The 23,455-nt window shown below is 28.5% G+C and overlaps 2 protein-coding genes across 2 annotated transcripts; both read left to right on the top strand.

Annotated features, from left to right (window-relative positions):
• Positions 1 to 519: 519 nt before the first annotated feature.
• Positions 520 to 5,988, top strand: LOC113556561 (6-phosphofructo-2-kinase/fructose-2,6-bisphosphatase-like). The gene is made up of 9 exons (XM_026961590.1): positions 520 to 1,738; positions 2,576 to 2,692; positions 3,556 to 3,716; positions 3,780 to 4,065; positions 4,134 to 4,237; positions 4,314 to 4,535; positions 4,603 to 4,840; positions 4,932 to 5,059; positions 5,194 to 5,988. The coding sequence occupies exons 1-9, from the start codon at positions 1,618 to 1,620 to the stop codon at positions 5,293 to 5,295; spliced, it is 1,479 nt and encodes a 492-aa protein (XP_026817391.1). The 5' UTR covers positions 520 to 1,617; the 3' UTR covers positions 5,296 to 5,988.
• A 6,984-nt stretch (positions 5,989 to 12,972) lies between these two features.
• On the top strand, positions 12,973 to 20,823 carry LOC113556922 (neuroglian-like). The gene is made up of 20 exons (XM_026962153.1): positions 12,973 to 13,150; positions 14,754 to 14,866; positions 15,308 to 15,437; positions 15,509 to 15,624; positions 15,692 to 15,885; positions 15,966 to 16,105; positions 16,171 to 16,332; positions 16,410 to 16,600; positions 16,688 to 16,963; positions 17,034 to 17,211; positions 17,957 to 18,048; positions 18,112 to 18,392; positions 18,463 to 18,831; positions 18,897 to 19,131; positions 19,191 to 19,309; positions 19,371 to 19,557; positions 19,717 to 19,984; positions 20,054 to 20,224; positions 20,309 to 20,474; positions 20,681 to 20,823. The coding sequence occupies exons 2-19, from the start codon at positions 14,791 to 14,793 to the stop codon at positions 20,355 to 20,357; spliced, it is 3,234 nt and encodes a 1,077-aa protein (XP_026817954.1). The 5' UTR covers positions 12,973 to 13,150; positions 14,754 to 14,790; the 3' UTR covers positions 20,358 to 20,474; positions 20,681 to 20,823.
• Positions 20,824 to 23,455: the final 2,632 nt, after the last annotated feature.

Here is a 23,455-nt window from a genome sequence, read left to right as displayed (position 1 = left end):
AAAATGTGTGAGGTGGTACGAATAAGGGGATGAACGGTACACGACCTTGACCGAAGCCGTGAAACTACGTCGTAAAAACTAAAAACACTAAAAACGTTCAAGTCCTCGACGAAGAGGGCTGCCTGCAGTCGTGGCGCGCTAGAAATAAAATACTCCAGACTCTGCGTAGTATTGTGGTTGGTGTAGTGGTAGTATTGGACTAGTAAGCGGTAACAGGTCAACAATAACAACAACAACAACAACAACAACGCCAGCGATTTGCGGTGTTTAAGGCACGACGGCAGCAAGCCACCGCCGTAGCCGACCACACGATCTGGGACGGGTTAAGGGTATGCGCGTATGCGGGCGTGCGGCACTGCGCGCGCGTCAATGATGCCCATCCCCACCACACTTGTTCGGGACGACTGTATTTTTCACATCATCATAATATCACGTTACGCGCCGGCTCCGTCGAGACCCGGACGGATTGCTATCGATTTACTGCGATTTTGCGGCCAGTAGCAGCTATACATTAACGCGCGCCGAGCACGTCGTCCCGTTTTCGGTTCCCCCCGGCCCCGCACACGCGATCGCACCGTTTCTCTCGGACGACACAGTTATCAGAGTCCGCCGCAGCACGTCGCTGTCGTCGCCGCCGCATCCGCACCGTAGTTCGTCGCGCGCCGATCCGTCTCGCGTGAGAGTGTCCGTGTATAATCCGTGTACGCTCGGCGCACCGTCGTACAGCTCGTCGCGCCACTTTTTAGTATTGCCCCCCTTCGTCAGTCATCACTCGACGTCAGTGCACAGTGCACAGTGTTCAGTCGTTCGTCTCCCGAGTTCGTTGTGCTGTAGTAGAATAGATAATATATTATAGTGGTTCATAATATTATTTTTTATTTTTTTTATCATTTTTTGTCGTTCATATTGTTTTGCACTGTATAGTTTCGGTGTTTGAAAGAGAACGTTTATTATTTTACAAGCGCACAGAACTCAATTTCCGACTTACCGTTCGCACCTGTCGACAATGTATTTGTACTTCTGTTGCCGTTTGAAATCCGCCGACGTCAATCTCATCACGCGAGTGTTGCAACTCAAGGGCTGAATATTTTTTTACCATTGTCGTAAAAAACGCACTAGTCTTACCGGTGTGTGCTTAGGTACCCATATTCCGGTTCCGACACTGCTCCGACCGCCACTTCCACCACTCCTACTCGTTCGCCGACCGCTGTTGTCTTTCTCTCGTCGCAGCGCGTTCTACCTTTGCGTTTGCACACGTAGCGTCGATCGCTGCACAGATACCACACGTTGCGTAAGTGTTCACGGACGAACAGACAGACATCCGGTATCCTTTATACCATTCGTTTGCGCTTCTACACGCCGGTGGCCAAAGTGGACTCGACAAATTTCCTGTGCACCATCACACTGGCCAGCAAAGTGGACTACGTCGTTCGTAGAAGATCCATTGGTGGCATGAGGCCAGACCTGCAGAAGCTTATCTATCACACATCTTCAGACCACTTTTCAGAGCTAGACACCATCGCCGTGCTCTAGTCCCACACACCGCTAGCAGTATAGAATAGTTATAATTGGTGTGAGCAAAGTCCTATTTTTAGTGTGACTGTAAACTCCAACATCATGGCGCCTACTATCATGATGCGGCCCACTAAAAAGGACTGGCAACGTCAGTCACAGTCTGAATCTGAGGATGACGATTTGGTTGGAAAGAAAGATTTAATGCCGCTAGTAATGTTCCAAGGTGAAAACAAATTTTCACATAGCAACACATAATATAGATTGTTAAAACCATGCAAAAGCTTAAAGTTCTCAACGGTATCAACATAAAATTCAATTTGAATTAATATAGACTGTTTAGGTATTAGGTATTAAAACAACAGGTTCTGTTTATTTTAAAACTATTTCATTTATATTATATTTTTTAAGTATGACGTATTGCTGTGGCCGTGTGGGTGGCTAAAAAAGTATTCTGTTGATAATGTAAAATACTTTTACATTTGGCCAGACTCCAACAATAAAATTACAATATTTATTATGATGTGTTTTAAAGAAATCTTAATGTTATTGTTGTATTAATAGTTATTTTTGGTATTGAATTTATTTTCCAGCATAATTAATAGGTACAATTATTAAAAATATCAATATTGTAACATCAGTTGTACCTATGAATAATTTCTTCTCTAAGTAACCTGCAGTGTTTCAATTTTCATTTATACTATGTTTAAAATAATAATTAAGAAATTGTATCTTTAACGTTCATTTTTTAAAATTAATTTAGAAACAATTATTTTTTTGCATAGGCAAATGTAAAAGTCAATGGTAGTATATTAGTATGTACCTACTACTTAATGTAGGTACTAAACTACTTATAGGTAAGATTTATTTATTAAGTAATCTAATGGTGTGTTGACTAGCCAAAAAATCTATTTTCAAGTGATTTGCTGAACATTGGCCAATAAATTATTGAGAATACCTGGCCAAATAGTACCTTTCATGTTTTTCTATTAACTATAGTTTAAGTTTTGTATATATTGCATATTATTGCCGGGCATTAACATTTTTATGTATAATTTTTCAGTCGGCCAACATTTTGTGCCCTTGGTTATAACAATGGTAGGATTGCCAGCACGTGGCAAAACCATTCTTGCTTATAAGATTCAACAATATCTCAACTGGACAAATCATAAGGCCAAAGGTATGTTTAAATTCATAATCATTAAAACTAAGCACGACATTTAATTTGATTCAAAATAAAGGTTTAAATGTAATCATGTCTAGTAATAAGTAATAGTTATTCACTATGTTTACAATATTCTATTGAAAACCCGGTTTGAGAAAAATATTTATACAAATAAATGTATTATAGCCAACATTTATCCAGCTGTTAGGTAATTTGTAATACTAAGAGGCCAGGCTACTATATCAGTTATCAGTGTATCATACAGACCAGGCCTTCCTTGTTTAAAATTAATGTAAATAGCATTTTTTTTCTATCAAACAAATTAAATATGAATTACACAATAATACTTTGGTAATTTAAATTAATCTAAATAGTTGAAGGACACAATAGCAAAATCAATTAATTTGCTAATGTTTTGGTTTATTTTGAAACCTTATAAGTGCAAATGTACCTATTATAATCAATCATAATTCCCCTAGTTAAAATATCCTAATCAATATTCATAACTCAAAACTTCAATATTAAATTTAAAATGATTCAATAAACTTATATTCTAAAAATAGTCTTATAAAAGTATAAATTTTTATTTTTTATATCACTATGTCACACAAGAGCTGCAAAATAATATTATCTAGTAAATTAAAAATACAAGAGTATGTAAATAAGTTATGTTCATATAATTATGATAGTTAGTTAAAATTATGTACATTTTATTTTTTTTATTGAACTTTGTTATCTTAACAATTAAGAGAATTATATACTTAATATCAGTTTTTATTTATCGACACTAATTTATATTAGACCTTTATTACCTGTTTAATGTTTATGTGTTTACATATTTGTGTTAAATAAATAATTATTTTTTGTATTATTTTTAGTGTTTTCTGTGAGCTCATACAGACGTAAACACATTGAGTTATATAGTAGCCATGACCTATTTCGTAAGGAAAATAGTGAAGCGGCTGAGATTCGTCAATTAAGTGCACAAGAAGCACAAGATGACGCCACCAAATGGTTACAAGATGGAGGAGACGTAGCTGTATGTATTAAGTTTTTATATATTTTATAGAATTTTAAACTATTAGATTTGTAAATGTTTTAGATATTGGATGGCACTCATATAACACAAGCTCGCCGTCAAACAGTATATGATCATTTTGCTAAGGTTATGGGATATAAGGTATTATTTATTGAGTGTGTTTGTGACGATGAGATGCTTATTGAGCACAATGTCAAAGAAGTGATGCAATTCAGTAAGGACTATAGAAATATGTCTAGTGAGAAAGCTCTCGATGATTTTCATCACAAGATTGAACATTATATGGAACAACATGAACCTATGAAACCAAAATCAGATGGCTATAGCTACATAAAATATTTAAATGCAGGTAATATATAAAACAATCAGCTGAAAAAATATACATGTTATTTTAATTAATGTTAAAATTGTATTCAGGAGAATCACTAACTGTTTGTCGTTTGAATTCTCCTATGCAAAGTGAGGTGCTAGCCTTTGTTTCAAATTTCAAACCATTAGCAAAAACATTTTATTTTTCAAGAGTAGGTTTTAACTATAATAAATAAACTATAATTTTTTAATTTTTACTTTCATAACAACTTCATAACTTATTTATAGCATGGCGAAAGTGAAAATAATGTTTTGGGTCGTATTGGTGGAGATGCAGAATTATCAGTCCGTGGTCGCACTTATGCTGCAGCATTAGCACGCTATTTTAATAATGAGAATCGTTTAGAAGGACTACGTGTGTGGACTAGTGAATTGAAACGCACCCATCAAACAGCTCAAGGTATTAAAGCTCCAATAGAACCTGTACCTTTCCTTAATGAGTTATATGCTGTAAGTACACATATTATTTGTTTATATTTTAGTAACTCTAATGTTAAATGTCTTATTTAATTTTTAGGGTGTATGTGAAGGATTGAGTTATGAAGAGATGCAATGCAAATTTCCACAAGAGTTTGCTTGGCGTGATCAAGATAAGTTACAGTATCGTTATCCATGGGGAGAATCTTACATAGATATTATGACACGATTGAAACCAGTATTGTTGGAACTTGAAGGAGATATGGATAATTTATTAATAATCAGTCACCAAGCTGTTTTAAGATGCTTACTTGGATATTTCTTAAATAAGAAACATGGTAATTTAATTTATTTAATAAAACTAAAATTTAAGGTTTAAACATTTTGTATTTTACAATTTTATTTATCTCATTTATATTTTACTTGCAGAAGAATTACCGTACATTAACGTACCTTTACATACCATCATCAAGCTGACATTAAGCGGATACAAATGCAAAATGGAAGTGATTAAGCTAAACATTGAATGTGTGGACACATATCGTATGCAACCAAAGGTATACTTAATACAAAAAAAAATAGTTTTATTTATTTATCTTTTTTAATGCTCAATTTAGTAAATTTGTTACTGATCATCTATTTGTTCAATTCTATTAAATAATATTATTTTTATAATTTAAATGTATTACAGAACTGTTCTGTCAATCGTTCAACTGATGATGCCTTACTAACAGTGCCAGCTCATTTTGAGAATTTATCTTTGTGGAATCATGCGCCAATTGTTCAGCTTTGAACATAATATATAATTAGATATATTAATGTCTCATAGATTTAAATTCATATACGATATCCCAATAATCTTAGATCTTTAAAGTTTATAACGTCATGGCATTTAAAATGGTTTGATAATATAAAAAACATAATGTTTAATTTCAGGTATAGAATTTTCACATTAACTTTATACTATGATAAGAATATTCAAAGTGAATATTAGTAATTTGATTGTTTTTGACATTAACGGACCATGTTAGGAGATGATAAATATTAGAGATATTTTAATAATTTTTAAGTATAGATTCGGAAGAATACAAATTAAATATTATTTATTAGGGATTAAGTATAATAAATTATAAGTACATGGAAAGTTATGGATTTCTATAGTTTATTAATACATTAATTTAGAATATTGTTATATTTATATCTAACTTTAAACAAACTAAATTTTATTGTCTCTAGTTCCCATGCTAGTTTCAGTATTAAAATCATTTGATGTTATTAAAAAAAAAAAAAAAAATCATAATGAATGAGTATATGTGTTTGATCTCTTACATTATTTACAAAATTTTATGATCGCACAAACACTGCATTATAACTCTGCTAAAATACGAACATGTTTCTATGTAGCAGCGACAGAAAAAATATTAATGTCGATAAAAGATATATGAAATCCAATAATTATATTAATTATTATTTTTTTTTTTTTATAACAAACTATTCTATTCTTCCATTTTAATTATTAGTTTAAATATTTTTGTACTGTAGTTATTTTTGATTTATTATATGTTTTTTACTTTAAACCATATACATTGTTGTTTAAAAAAAAAAAAAAAAATCAGTAATATTATTGATTTTGGATAAAAATTGTTAACGTAGCATACTTTTGTAGCTTATTGATTCATCTACATTTAACATTATGATGTTTAGTCTGGATTTCAGTAAATAAGATAATAAATAAGTTTAATATTTCCAATTTATTGTATTTTATTTTGAATTGGAATAATATTATATACTAACAATATGTTAGCGTACTGTTTTCTCTCTCTGGCTTACACTAGACTAAACAGCATCAATGATATTTATGAGAGTATAACACATAGAAAACTCTCAATTATAATATCCCATATAATTTTTGTAATGGTCAATTTTACTATAAAGTTATTTAAAAATCATAAAAAACGATATTACTTACATTAAAGTATTTTATCTACTTATGTTCCAAGTGGGCCCAAGAGATAAAACAAATATTAATATATTGCGCCGAGAACTGACATCCTCTTAATATTTATCAATTCTATTTTTATTACTAATCAGTAGTTAGTACTCAGTACTCACTAATAATCAGTACTATTTAGTATTTATATAGTAACATAACTTGTACCTAACAAATAGTTACAACAATATGTTATATAATGTAAGCCTTTTATCAAATTTGTAATAACATACAATATGTTGAAACATTTAAACTTAATAAATATATAAAAAAAAAAATGAATACTTGAGTATTTGATTAAATATGTTATTTATTACATTATTAACATTTTTTACTTAATATACCTAATTTAAAAAATATTTTAGCTTTTATATTATATATAGATAAAGTAAAAATGCTTAATGGCTTAAACAATATGTCTCATTTGCTGTTCATCTCATAGAATATTAAAAATAATCTAAAATTGGTCTTAACCGGCCTTTAGGCTTTAATATATACATCTTAATTCAAATCTTGTGAATTGATTATAGAAAATTAGCAAAATAAACAACAACATGGGTGTTGCATCAGTATAAAATAAATAGTATAATATACATTTAAAAAAAATGTTATTGGTAGGCAGGTAGCTCTTTTAATTATTTGTGTTATATTACCTGTGGATCTGAAACTGGTAAGTGATAACATTAGATTCTGAACGAAGTGAGGAATGTATTGATTTTACAATGTGTTTTTTGAAATTTTCACCAAATGTTTATATTAGTGTTATCTATTTATGATTAAATTTTCAAAATATTTTAACATTTTTTAAGTTATTTATAGACAATTAAAATTTTCAATTTTTCTTATTTTTTTTTTTTTGAAATGACTATAAAAAAACAATTGGCTATCCAAAAAATCTTTAAAATGTAATATAAGGTTTATTATAATTTTTACTTATCGTAGTAAAAAAAAAATCAAAAATCGTTAGTCACAATTTTTGTTTCTAAACATTTAAAGTTCAAATATTTATGAAATATGTTAAAATCACGAAAATTTAAAATTTAAAATTCGTAAAATGTTTATAATTTATACCTAACCTAACCTAAGGTTAAAAACCCAATACAAGGTTATCCATAAGTTTTCCTTCAAGTAACTGTAAAAAAAAATTTATTATAATAGAATAAATTTGAATATTCTCACGCCTCATCACAAAGTTTTCAATTTTATAACACCATTTGTGATGTTTCATATTAAAGTCTATAAGAATTAAATATATAAATTCTTATAATTTTTCCCCTTCGTACTTTCTTTCAGACTGTCCAACCATCCTAGCGGACCACGGTAAACTCGTCATGTTAACCGAGATAATGATAAATATATTAATAAATATTCATTTCATTTCTATACTTAATGATTGTTGATTAAACGATATTTTTGTAAAAGATATTTTATTTTTACGTATAATTCGTAAACCACTATGAGTATACCGCATAAATTTCTACAACTTTGACAAAAACGAGTGAAAATTAAAATCATCTTATGGTTTTGATAAATAAAATTGGATTAATATTTTAACTATTTTTATACTTCCATAATAATTTGTACTTTTGTTAGAAACATAGAAATCAAACAATCTCGTACACATTATACATGGGTATAAAGTGAATAGCCACTACAAACGTCAAAGATGACATTGTTATGTTTTATTAAATAATAAGACTACACAAGTTTATTCTGTCATTATTATATTTCTGCTCTCGAGCGTCAAGCCGTTCGCCAAGTACTTAGAATTGTTCCGAATTGAAGTCGTCGTACTTTTACCATAATCGCGTTAACAGCCAGTTATAAGTGCCGCAAATTGGAGTATTCCTGCGGTGCCGGTTGTAATGTATTGTAGCTCCCAGCCAGAAAGGTTTGGCAGGAATTCTGTCCGGCGATTTTATGTTCGTAAACTTATTACCGTATTGCTTGGGGAATCTGGTCGTTTCATAAATTCTATTTGGCGCAAAGATGACTGTGAAAGACTCCTCGAAGTTTTCGGGAATAATTCATGTACTATGCTTATTGTTCACGGATACTGTTCGCCGAAAATCCGTCAAATAATCGGATAATGTCAAAGGGCCGAGTTCTCTGTCAGTACGATCAACTGAACCGAATCCTTGACCGGATACCGCCGAACATATTTAACATTCTTTATGATTAATTTGTAAGATCGAATTGACACTGGCAGTGAATTTCTATAACGCAAAAATCTATAAAATTTAATACAAAATTAATCGTTTCCTGTGTTATTAAACAAAATAAAAATTCCGTTATACGTTGTAATATGAATGTTTTAATGTTTTATGCGTTGATCGTGTCTGGATTAATAGATTACTGTTGACCGTATTAATATTATTATTTTAAAACAACATTTAATATTTTTTCTGAGAAAAAAGTTTTAACAAAATTAATTATATAGTTTACGCCGTTTACGGAAACAATGACTAAAAATGAAAAAAAAATAGTACTCACATAAATAGTGGAACGGCGTTTTATCGACTTTTATATTTGTATAGGTACATCGTACACAAGATAAAATGCTTTCTTTACACACAGAGGCTCATACAATATGCGTGAATTCTGCATAATATAATATCATTTTAGTTCATATTAAGTCGTCACCGTTGGTTCGGTCTAAGCGGAATTTGCCTGCACTGTATAACTATTAAACATTCGTCCGCAAAACCGTTTTTACTGATTTTCATAATGATTATATGACTTCGGGTATACATCACGCGTAGACATTTTGAACACGTATTATTGGCCCATTTTGAATTATTGTGACACCCGATTTTATCACCGTAGACAAAAAAAAAATCAGATCTACACATGAAATAATAACCGCGCGTTACGTGTATAACTTTGTATTAAGACAAAAACAGCCGAATGAAACCTGCAATCGTAAATCATAATTTTATATTCAATATTACGACATTATATGTATTATTATTGTAAATTATTATTTTTGTTAAATATTATTGGTTTTTAAATAATACGAATATATCTACATAGAATTTTAAAGGCCCGCGAAAAATTTTCAGATTCCTAATGTGGCCCTTCAAAAATATTAATTGGTGATCTCTGTTATATTGTGATGTTAATTTAGCTTCAAGTAAAGACGCATCGATTGAATATCATGGTACCGTGGTGCCCAAGTAAACTTTTGCACGTCAACGTCGTACACGTAAATTTTACGAACAGACAAAAGAATGAGTGTTCGTGGTTTGCAGACCTGCTGTGTAGTGAAATACTCCACCTATACGATATATATTATTACCCATATAATAGAATACAAAACATTAGTAGTGTAAATCGTTAAAAAATTTTCAAAGCTTATTGCAAGACATATTTAATAGAAAAGGCAGCAAAATAGTTTCAACAATTAGTAGTTATAACCATCGAGAAGAACACTACTTGTAAGAATACACCAGGAAGACTGATAAAAATAAGCAACTAGATATAGGTACTAAAGAGTGTTGTAGCAGCAGTGGAATATGACGGATGAACAGGAATTTGCAAAATGGACATAAGAATCAAGAATCCCTCTCGCCAAAATGTAGGTGTATAGTACACTTGCATATGGCATAATTGACCTAAATTGATAATATAAGTATTATAAGTCATATAAGCTTGAAGGTCTATAAAATATACATTGTACTCAACTTCAATCTGTATAAATTACATTGTGGTAAGTAACGCATCTCTAGTGGTAAAGTTTCAATTTTCAGGTTACAGCTTTTAAATCATCTGTTGTCCCTTAGTAGTTACTAATTATTATGCAACTGCGATGTTTTATAATCTCGTAAAAGCGATTGCAGAGATTCACGACCCTGTAAACTTCATGTCTATATAAATTATATATATACCTCGATTTGTTATTAAAATGTGAATAAATTGAAAAACATATTTACACAATGAATTACTGTTTTATTTTTTTTATGTATGAGTATATAAAACAATTATTAAAAATTAAGGACTTATAAAATCATTAAAATATTTTCAAAGCTTATTGCAAGAGAAGAGGCGGTGAAATAGGTTCAATAGTTAGTAGTTCGAACTTCGAAGAGAACACTAGCAACTTGTAAGAATACACCGGAAAACAATAAAATTTGAAACCGACGAGAAAAATATGCGATCAGATATAGGTACTACAAAGTGTATTACTGTAGCAGCAGTAATATAGGAGTTATATAGTTATATAGTTATGATGGGACTAATGGACAGGAATTTGCAAAATAGTGCAAAAAATTAAGAATCCCCTTTCCCAAATGTGTATAATAGTGTACACTTGCATATTGCATTGAACTAAGTTAAATTGGTATTTAGTCTTACAAAACATAGTATTATTATTATTACATATAGTATTCAACTTCAAACTATTTAATTGACATAGTGGTTAGTAACGCACTAACGTATCCCTATAGTAGTATAGTTTTAACTTTGTGGCAACAGTTTTTAAGCCGTCTCTGTCCTTTGGCCGTAGTGTGAAGTTGCGATATAATATAATCTCGTAAAAAACAACTTCTAGATCACAACGATCAGGGATTTGTGACTCTATAAACTTTATGTGCTACGATTTTTCTTTAAATCTAAGCATTATTAAAATTTATTAAATAGAAAAATTCATAATGATACAGGAATCCTTTTACTCCGCGATAGGCTAAAAATCAAATTCAATAACCTTCTTGTAAATATACAATTATATTCTATAACCTGGGAAACGAATGTTTCAAATCTACCGCAAGATCTCCTTCTTTCTGAATCAAGCGAAGACGAAGATCAATAACTAACTGCTATTAAAAATTGTAATTTATAACTTATGATTGGTAGGTAATCAAACTTGTAATAGCATGTAATATGCTGAAATATTTTAATTTTAATAAATAATAAAAAAAACGTTATATAGTAATTTTACTAACTTCTATTTTTCACTTTTTAAACTGTAATAACTGATTTAAAATATCAATTACTGTTATGTATGAATAAAAAATATTTAGGTGGGAATACCTACAAAATTATACCCATTCGCAATCTTTTGCGTATATATAATATGTTACGGGTAAAGTAAGAAGTCGTATTAACACAACGAATTATTGTTTTTTTCTTCGTATTTTCAAGTATATTAATCAATTGTTAGAAATTAACGACTTGTAAAATTGTTAAAATATTTACGATTGCATATTGGAAGAGAGTTTAAGTCGTATAAAAAAAATGGTCTATAAATAAATTGAACTTCAATCTATAACTACTATGGTAACTATAGTCAGTGACACATTTTTAGTAGTCTGGTTTCTACTTTAAAGCAACAGTGCAACACCCTTTGAATCGTCTCTGGCCGAAGTGATGATCGTTGTAGCAGATGATAAACTGCGATATCACGAAAAGTATAATATAATCACTTAAACTACGACTTCTAATTCATAACAATCAGAGATACATGATTACGTGTATTTTAATTTTTTTTTATATTTAAGAATTATAAAAAATATACAACATATTATTTTTAACAACTTCTATTTTTCACTTTTTTAAATGCCATAACTGATTCAAAACATCAATCGCTGTTAAACAAACACGTTAACAAAATTGATTAAAATTCAATTAAATAACCAGTGACGGTCAAATGATTTCGTTATGTGGCGTAAAAATAAAATGAAATTTAATAAATTGACATTATAGTGCGATATATAATATAAATTCAATTGTTATAAATATTAAAGCAAAAAAGTCATGGGGGGGATCTATGCTTTTCATCCTATCAGTTTGATCGCCACTGAAATGAACTTATATAGTCTTAAACTTTAATAATCGTAAAAAAATAATAAACCTACACATACTACTAGTATTACAAATACTATTAGTTTTATGTATAATTTTTGTTATAATGTCTTTTTCTTGTTTACTAATTTGTTAATATCTTGTGTGCACACATTCGAAATTGTAATTTACGTCCGTATATTTGAATAAATAAATAAACATATACAAAAAAAATAAATAAATTAACAAAATATGATTTAACAATGACAAAATATTAAAATACAATAATATAATTCACAAATATGTTTATGTGGTAAGTTATAATTTCTAATATGTTAACATTTTAATATTGTCTCATTTTTTTTTTCATAACGTGAAATGGGAAAACCGCAAAACGTAAGTTTGAAAATTGATTCAGTGCAGTTTTCGATTTCGCAGTGGCGGGTAAATGATTTCGCCTTCTTGGCACGTTTTTCGATAATGAGAGCGCGCTCTAGTGTAGTTTGTTAGAAGGCCTATCACCATATTATCTTATTGCGGTCGCCGACCGTTAAAGTGTTTGTGGTTGTTGTTGTTGTAGTAAGACGATTTTAAAATTATTTATTTGATTATATACCTAACCTCAATAGTATGTTCCATGGTGTGACCATGTTTTCCATGGAATTTTTGTGTTTTGTTTATTTGTGGGTGTAACTGCAACTGCAGTAGTGACTAGTGACAGCAGCAGCCGTCAGCCGAGAGGTATAGTTTGTATGTATTGTCGGTTCTTATTTTCTAATATGTAATTTATAATTTAAATTGACGTACTAAATTTAAATGCCGTCGAAACCTAATTATGTTTAATATTGTGTTTGTGTTCAGTTCAATAACATTAAAATAGGTAAGTGTTAAGTTGAAATTTTTGTATATTATACATTTTTCGGGTTTACCTAGGCGTTAACAGTTAACTACAAAATTTATTTTTTTTTACACACGCTATCCGTTTTAATTCACACGCAATCTTAAATACAACGTAGGAGTTATTATTGAGTACGTGACCAGAGCACCACTATTCGAGCTTAACATAATAATTTTTTTCCCCAACCAATCGTTTTCTATCTACATATACCTACCTATTGTTACGTTGATTTAAACTGTCATGGGGGTAGGGGTCACTCATTCATAATATTTATGAGATACTGGATATTATAAACTATAAACTATGTATCCTTCAACTGTAATTGACTGTTAAATTGTGCTCGTAAGTTACAAAAGATAAATGCCAATGTATGACTGAGGTCCTATTGACCTATTAGGATAATGGTGTTGGTTGTTTTGTTACTACTGTAGACTGTTCTTTCCATTAGATAAACTTTGCTGCTAATAACAATTTTCTTTATTTTGACTTATTTCCATATTGCTATAAGGTAATGTTTAAACTATATACTGCTACTTGACATAAAACTTAAAAATACTGAAAAATATAAATAGTGTAACAATTTTAGTTGGTATGAATCTAGTAATATTCTAATAGTTATATTTCATTACAATTTATACATAAATATTTGTAATATTACAATAACAATTTTAAAGATATCAATTATGATAAATAATGCATTTTCCTATTTATTTGTTATCATTAATTATAGCATTCACATAAACTTTGAATTGGTCACCATTTTCTATTTTGGTTAAAAAAATTCTTTATGTATGCAATTTAAATATGATAAACATTTACCTTGTATCTACTTTTTCTTTACTTTACCTATTACAATTACTAATTTTTAGCTATTTTATAGAATATGAATTTTTCTAAAGACAAACAATTTATTTTTAAACAAAATTCCTAGTTGGCACAAAAACCTTTGTTACACTTGTTGCCTATAGCAGTTAAAAATTATTAACCATTTGTCTTGTAGCTATAGCTAATTTAATTTAATATTAAATCATTATTATCGCTAAAATTATATTGCGTTTTTTTTATTAATGTCACCTGTATAGTTATTTATAAAAATCTATTTTAAAATAATCCTTAAAAAAGTTACTTTTACTTGTTGTCTATTTACTTAACTTCAGTTTTAAAATCTAGAAAATTTGTTACACTTATGAGTCATAATGAGTCATGCATATTTTCATCTCTATAAATAGTTGTCTTAGCTCTTACAAATTTAAGATAAGAATTGTAAAATGAATCCTCTATTTTTCTATTTATAAATAATGAAATATTTTTTTAAAAAAATTATTAAAACAAAAACAATTAAAACAAATCTGAAATTCTGAAATAATTTGAACTGTTATCAAATTAAATAACCTTTATTAATAATTAGTAGCTATATAAATAAGTTTGATAGTTAAAAAACTGACATTAGTCTTAATTATCCAATTAATATATACCTATTATAATTAAAGTTAATTTTCTAAACCTTTATCTTAAATTGTATGGTTCATATTTAATTAAAATAATTAGCATGATAAAAATTTAATTTAAGATTGATTTTTTTTAGCTTTTAATCAATATATTTGGAGCAGAAAAACATCAAAATGTACAGAATTTCCAAGCATTTACTGTACTCAGTTGAATTATTATTTTTATTTCTTGTAACAACTTCATCTATAAGTAAGTACCTACATTTATTTTTATAAAATAAAAGTATGGAAGTATTTTTGTTAGGTACATAACATAAATGCATGATGTAGATTATTATTAATTATTAATTATAATCATTAAGACATTAAATTTATTTTTATTTTTTTATTTGTAATTTGCTATTTTATTTCAACTTTAAACTAAAATAAAAAGAATATATTTAACTAAAGAAATATGTATATAATTTTTTATATACATGCCTTAATGTTTAATGGTTTCACTTTTATTGTCTTAACTTTTGAAATATGACAATGGTTATATGTTTTAGTTTCAATCATTAAATATATATGTATAAAAACTTAAAAAATATATTATATTAAAGAGAAATTTGATTAATAATATTTTGACAAGATTCTTTACTCATTCCATTAGTTGTGTATTTATGTTCTTGTTATGATTAAATGATTCTAGTTCAATCTCCACCAAGAATTGTCAAAGAACCGTACACAGATGAATTACTATTTCAAGTAGCCACTGTTCAAAATCAAAATGTTAGACCATTTGTAATTGATTGTGAAGCAGAAGGAGAACCTGCTCCAAAGTATTAAAAATTATAAAATATATATTCATTATTTAAATTATACAATTCAATATTTTAATTTTTTATGATAGGTATCGATGGATGAAAAATGGTAAGAATTTTGATTGGCAGGCCTATGATGACAGAATAGCTCAACAACCTGGTCGTGGTTCATTAACTGTTACTGAACCCAGGGATGAAGATCTTGGTATGTTTGTTTTTGTATAATTATTAGTTATCAATTTTAATTAATCAAACTACATTTTATTTTTCAGGACAATATCAATGTTTCGCTGAAAATCCTTGGGGTACAGCTACTTCTAAATCTGTGATGGTTGTGAAGGCTGAATTAAATTCCTTTAAAGATGAACCAAAACTCTATGTTGAAGCTCAAGAAGGTGATCCATTTAGACTTGCTTGTCATCCTCCAACTGGATGGCCTAAGCCAAATGTATATTGGCTTATAAGGGTAAATACTTGAAAAATAATTAATTTATATAAAACATACATGCAATAGGTAATTAATAATTATGATTAATTTACTTTTAGAATAAAGCAGGTGGATTAACAACAGTTAATAACACTAGAATGACATTAGATCCGGAAGGTAATCTCTGGTTTTCAAATGTAACTAGACATGATACCAGTGATGGCTCTACATATTTTTGCTATGCCGAATCATTGACAATGTATGTATTATTTAGTTATTAAAATATCTCATAGAAATATGAACTTAACTCATTGTAATTATTAGGAGCGAGTATAAACTAGGAAATCCTGTAAATTTGAATGTTATTCAAACTGCAGAAACAGCTTTACAAAATAAATATCCACCTACTCAACAATATGTAACTAGAAGAAATGAAGTTGCGTTGTTGGATAAAAAAGTTGAATTGTTTTGTATTTATGGTGGAACGTAAGTGATATTATAAATGCATTTATCTATATAATGTTTTAGGTAATTAACTAATTTTTTTAAATTTATACTTGCAGTCCCTTACCAGAAACTGTTTGGCTAAAAGATGGCAGACCTATACAATCCAACGAAAGAGTAAGTCAGGGAAATTATGGCAAAAGTTTGATTATTCGGAAAGTTAAATTTGAAGATAAGGGAAAATACACTTGTGAAGTTAGTAATGGTGTGGGATCACCTCAATCATATAACATTGAACTGGATGTTATGGGTACAATAATATTTATATTAATTAATAATTATAATTTATAAAATGTATTTATTAAAACAAACTTTTTTATTACAATTTAATTATCAGCTGTGCCATATTTTACTGTGGTTCCACAAATCGTTGAAGGAGCTGAAGGAGAAACTGCAGTTATTAAATGTGAAGCAACTGGTAATCCAGAACCTACAATTAAATGGATTCATAATGGTCGACCATTAAGTGAAGCATCACCAAATCCCAGACGATTTGTAACTTCTAATTCTATTACAATTACTCCACTGACTAAAAATGATACTGGAAATTATGGTTGTAATGCAACCAACAGTATTGGATATGTGTATAAGGATGTTTATATTAATGTATTGGGTATGTTATTATTAAAACATTCTAGAATTTTTATAATTTTTTGTAACATCATTAATTTTTTGTATATTAGCATTGGCACCTGAAATCACTGAACCCCCTCATAAAGTAGAAACTGTTGATGGCCGTGCTATTACTATTGGATGTAAAAATTTTGGAGTACCAAAACCTCATGTAAAGTGGACAAGAAACAATATAGAATTAACTGGTGGACGTTATTCAACACTGGATAATGGGGACTTACAAATAAGGTTAGTTTCATAGAACTCAAGGTTAATGATTATTCTCAATTCATTTAATTTAATTTATTTTATGGCCAATTTATTGACAATATTTAACAACTAAAAATTCTTTAAATTAACAATATTTTTCTATATTCCAAGCATTGCAAAAAAATTTTTGCTAGTTTTAATTTATTTATATTACTTTAATTTTACCATGATTTATAGTAGAAACAATAATAATTTTTTTTTATCTTTAATACATTTAAAGGTCAATTGACAAGGTTTACGTGTCACCTACTATTAATACATCATAAGGTTTTTTTGACTAAAATTATTTTTTTTTTAATATTTTTAATTTTTATAAAAATTGTATTTATTTAGTTATGATGCGATAAATAATAGTATTAAAATGTTCGGTAATATCTTAATACAGTTCTCTAATAATCGATAAAATTTAAATTATTCTGATTACTAGGGTTAAGATGTTTATGCACTAAAAACAGTTATGCATGATAACTTTGAAAAATATGCATTTAAAAATAAAGAAATGTGGACAAAAAATGCAATAAATGTATAGAGATTAATTTAATTATTAATAGAATATTTTTGTGTCTATATTTTAAATATAGATATGAAATACATTTTTTTATAACAATGGAAGCTATTGGAGGACAACTTAAAAAAATATGCAAAAAGATAAACATCCTAACCCTACTAATTACGCTCAATTCATTCATTTCTTTGTAATTACTAATATTGAACTTTTTTTTAGTGAAGTAAGTTTTACTGATGCTGGAAACTATACTTGCATTGCTACTAATAACTATGGAACAGCAAATGCATCTGGAACTCTTACTGTTAAAGGTTTGCAATTAACAATTTTTATATTAAACTAACTATAACTAAAATAATAACATTTATCTGTAGAACATACACAAATCACTGCTGAACCAGAAGATTATGAAGTAGTAGCTGGAGCAGTAGCCACATTTCATTGTACAGCAACTTCTGATCAATCTTTGCATCTTAACATTGACTGGTTAGCTAAAGACGAACCTATAAATTTTGACACTGAACCTCGTTTTGTCAAAACAAATGATTATTCCATGACTATCACTAAGACTATTGAATTGGATTCTGGAATGTATACGTGTTTAGCTAGAACTGAGTTGGATCAAGCAACAGCTAGTGCCATGCTTATTGTTCAAGTAATAAAGGCTTTTATTTGGTTAAATGTTACATTGTTAATCTATACATTTTTTTTACATAAAACTTTAGGATAAGCCCAATCCACCACAATTGTTAGGAATTACTTGTAATAAAAAAGATGCAGCTGTAAAATGGCAACCTAAGGGAGATAATCGTGCACCTATCTTACGTTACACTATTGAATACAATACTAGTTTTGCTCCTGATACATGGTCAGTTGCATCAGATAATGTACCTGCATCTGGTCAAACATTTATTGTACCAATGACACCATGGGCAAATTTTACATTTCGAGTAATTGCAGTAAACAAAATTGGTAGATCAAACCCATCTTTACATTCAAGTGTTTGTACCACTCAACCAGATGTACCGTATAAAAATCCAGAAAATGTTGAAGCTGCTGGTACAACACCGTCTAACCTTGTTATTAGCTGGACAGTAAGTGATATTTTGACTTAAAGAAATTATTTTCCAAAATTAAAACAATATTAAAAAATATTTAGCCAATGCCAAAAATTGAACATAATGCTCCGGGCCTAAGATATAGAGTTTATTGGAAACAAGATATACCTGGCCAAGTCTGGAATTCAGAAGAAATAACGGACTATACTATTAAAGAATTAAAGATAGATAATCAACCAACATACCAACGGTATAAAGTCAAAGTAGTTGCATCCAATGAAAAGGGTGAATCTAATGTACTGCAAAATGAAGTTATTGGATATTCAGGCGAAGATGGTAAATTATAATTCATTATTAACTGTTTCTATTTTAGTTGTAATTATTAATTTGTATAGTTCCTGTCGAGACTCCTCAAAATTTGACTGTTTTGAATGTTACTGGAAGTAGAAGTGCAATATTAAGTTGGGAACCTGTTTCACCAGAATCTATTAAGGGAAATTTTAAAGGCTACAAGGTAAATTTATTTAATACTTAAATTATGTAATTGGATTATATTCATTAATTACCTGATATAGATTCAATTTTGGACTGAGAGAGATGGAGAAAACAATATGATTGAAGAACAAGTTAGTTCGGATATGACAAAAGTGGAAATTAAGAAATTTTTACCAAATGCTAAACACTATGTGCGTATACTTGCACACAACAGTCGTTTTAATGGACCGCCTAGTCAAGCAATAACTTTTAATACTCCTGAAGGAGGTAAATACTGTAGAAATTTGTAATTTATTTAATTTAAAAATTCAATATTTGAAAGAATACCTAAATTTTTCTTATTTATCAAATTACTTATTACTTTATTAGTATGACAGATCATAAATTAATTTTTAGGGTTGTAATAATGAAAAATATTATGTTTAGTTCCAGGACCTGTTCATGGAGTTGAAGCTGAACAATGGGGTTCTTCTGCCATTTTGTTAAGTTGGCAACCACCAGAAGAAGCAAATGGAGTGTTGACAGGCTACGAGATTTCTTATGAAGCTATGACTCAAGAAGGCGTTGGAGAAAAATCACAACGTCCTGCTATTACTGATCCTAAACAAACTACTGCTAAATTGGCTTCACTTAAACCATCAACTAATTATCGAATCTACATTAAAGCAACTACTAATGCTGGTGTTGGCGAACCGTGCGTAAAGATTTTGTGTAACTTAAGTTTTTATATGTAAGATAATAATACAATGTTATTCTTCTATAGATTTTTTATTGAACAACAAACTAAATCTCCTTTGCCCGAAGGAACTGAATTGGATAAGCCAGAGTTCAATTATGTCCATAAAGGTTATAATAATAATTTTGATACAGTTCGCATTTTATGGATGCCTAAACTTGATGGAAACCCAGGATCTCACTTCTTTGTAAAATACAAGTAAAAATACAATTTGAAGAAATGCCATTCTTTACCATATGTACTTATGCATTTTTGCTTAATTTATATAATAATTGTTTATAGGCTTAAGGTGCCAACTTGTATGAAGAAACTAAACCTGAACTTGACATGAATTTTATTGATGTCAAGGGTTTAAAACCAGGAGAATTATATGAATTTGTTGTAGTTGCTGTGGATGGTAATACCATGAAAGAATCTGATATTGCTGAAATTGAAGCATCAAGCTCAGGTACATTTATTCAAAACTAAAATAACTATTCCTTATCTTATCATTTTTAAATTTTATGCAAGTAACTGATAGGAAGTTAATTTTTATTTTTATAACATTGTTATAAATTATAATAATATATAAAGGTGAACTCCTTACTCACTACTTTTTATAAATTTGGTCACACTTAATATTTTTAAAATACTATTTTAATTTTAATTATTTAGATCCAATAATTCGAAGAAGTGAAAATATGGCTACATCAGGATGGTTTATTGCAATGCTGTTAGCTTTGTTATTCCTCATTATCATGTTAATTATTGTATGTATAATAAAACGTAATAGAGGAGGAAAATATGTAGTGCATGAATCAGAAGCTGCCCGTGGTCGACATGATTATCCTGATGAACCTCATTTTCATGAATATTCACAACCGTATGTTTATAAATGTTGTACATTTTCATTACTTTGTATTAATGTTAAATGATTGTATTTTCTCTTTTTTTTTATTAGACTTGGTGGTGCAAAAAGATTAGGAAGTGAAAAACAATCTCCAGAAAGTGATACAGATTCAATGGCAGAATATGGAGAAGGAGACACAGGTATATATTTTTCTAGTATTTTTGCATCAATTTCATTATATTTTGTTAACATAATATCCATTACTACACCGTTTACTACCTCATTGCTATACCGTTTGACAATAGCACTTTAAAGTACAAATTGTTCATTTAGTATTCAAAATTCAAACTGTATTAAATATGTTGTTCTATGTGCATGTTAGTATCACCAGATAGAATCTTGATTGTAGAAAAAAAATCATTATAGCTCATTACAAAGTAAATATGTTTTTTAAATGATTATACAATACAAAAACTATTGTGCATTTCTGGTATATTATATTGCCTAAAGAGATCTAAGTTTTTATCAAACATATTTTTTTATTTAATTATAATTCAGTCATTGTTATAATAATTTTATTAAGTAAAATAATTATATTTTATTATATTGCACACATTTTTATATTTAGTCTGTTTTTCAATATCCTGCATGTTAGTTATTATTTTGTTTTCTCTTCCATTTCACTTGTAGAAGGAATGAATGAAGATGGCTCTTTCATTGGCTTGTATGGTAAAAAAAGACAAGGCGAAACCACTTCGGCCGGTTTCGCTACTCTTGTCTAAATGTGTGAGTACATAACCACAAAAATAAACGTATTATTTGTAAAAATCATATTATTTATATCTATGTTTAAATTTAACAGCTCAGTTTACTGAGGACGGATCTTTTATTGGTCAATATGGCACTGCTAGAAAAAATCGGCAACAGCAATCTCAACCTCAACCACAACCACAATCTCCACTTCAAGCTGTCACCGGTTCGTCCTCTGCTGCCACTTATGTATAATTCGCAAAAAATATTTTTGGCATTTACTCATTTACCTATATAGTACATGAAATATTTTTATGCATTTTTAAAAAATCTTCCCTGCCCTAAAACCAAAGCTTTTTATGTCAGTATTACTATTTATTATTTGACCAATAACGCTTAAAAAAAAATAATTTAATTGTAAAGACACAGACTATTGTTGTCTTTTGTTGTAACTAATGGTTGTATTTTTGTAACGTGTCTATTAATTTCATATTAGAATTCCTCGTCTGTGATAAAAACATTTTAAGTTCATGATAAAAAAAAAAAAAATAGTTACATTAGGAATACTAACTTAACTATTTAATTTCAATTGGAAAAGAAGAAGTAGTATTATTTTTAATATATTAAAACTATTCATACATTTATAAATATATTTAAATTAATATCAGAATTTTGTATTCATACCATACCAATTAAAGGCATTGCTGCAACTTTTGATTTTATGCCACTGTCATTCTTAGAATGGTTTGGTTGTTGTTGTGATTAATTCTGTTAATTTATATTAATTTTAAAATGCACGCTAGGCCTGCGCTTCATTTAACACCTTTTTAAATATTTGTTATGTTATATATAGACCTCTAATAATTTTATATGTTTACTGTTTAGTATGTATTATTATTTTGTAATCAGTATTATTCATGAACAATGGCATTTTCTTTTTCTTTTTTTGATCTCAAAATCAAATTTAAAATGAAGCCAAACTATGATTTCACATCACATTTAATTATAAAAGTGACCTATGTTTCATGACAATATTTATTTAAAAGATAAACATTTATTTTATTTTTGTAAATGTCAATCCAATTTTTAATATGAACAATATATTAAAATATATTTTTGATCAAATTTTCACCACCACCTTTCACTGCCCTTTATAGAATAATCCTTGTTATTATATTTGTATAACCGTTTTTTTTTTTTTTTTACATATTAGTGTAACGCATGCATTCCATATAAATTATAAATAGATCTTAGATAAGTTCGTAAATATATATTATTATAAACCAATGTAAAACGTTTTTACCTTTATTCAAAAACAAATATTATAATGTGACATGCCTACTTTGCCTCATAGAGATATATTAAACAACAACACTTAATATTTTAGTATATCACATTTTAAATAAAATATTGCACCTGTATTTAGTTAAGTCAATTTAGATGTAAAATATATATTTTTATTTTATTTTTTTTTTTTGTCATTATTTTCCAGTGCCCTATGATATTATTTATTTATTTTTATTTTCTAAACACATCAAATTGTTATTTTTAAGTTAAGATATATTTTACACATTTGCAGTATTAATCTAAGTATAATTTTGTATTTTTAATAAACTAGTAGGTTATACTAAAATACCTAACTAAATGGCAAAGGTAATGTGATGTGTTTTTTTTTTATAATTTCCATTTTTCTATGAACATAATTATGAAGTTATACAGTATATTGTTATTTCTAAATAACTAATAGACTAATCAATTTGAAAATCATTAGTCCAGTCAAAGTCAAATAGTTAACATAATAATATTAAGTTACAGCTTATATAACAATTATCATTTATATTGTACAAATA

The sequence above is a fragment of the Rhopalosiphum maidis genome, chromosome 3 (assembly GCF_003676215.2).
Source record: "Rhopalosiphum maidis isolate BTI-1 chromosome 3, ASM367621v3, whole genome shotgun sequence".
NCBI classification, from domain to species: domain Eukaryota; kingdom Metazoa; phylum Arthropoda; class Insecta; order Hemiptera; family Aphididae; genus Rhopalosiphum; species Rhopalosiphum maidis.
The sequence above is the reverse complement of the archived record's forward strand: the minus strand, read 5'-3'. Positions and strand labels throughout refer to the sequence as shown.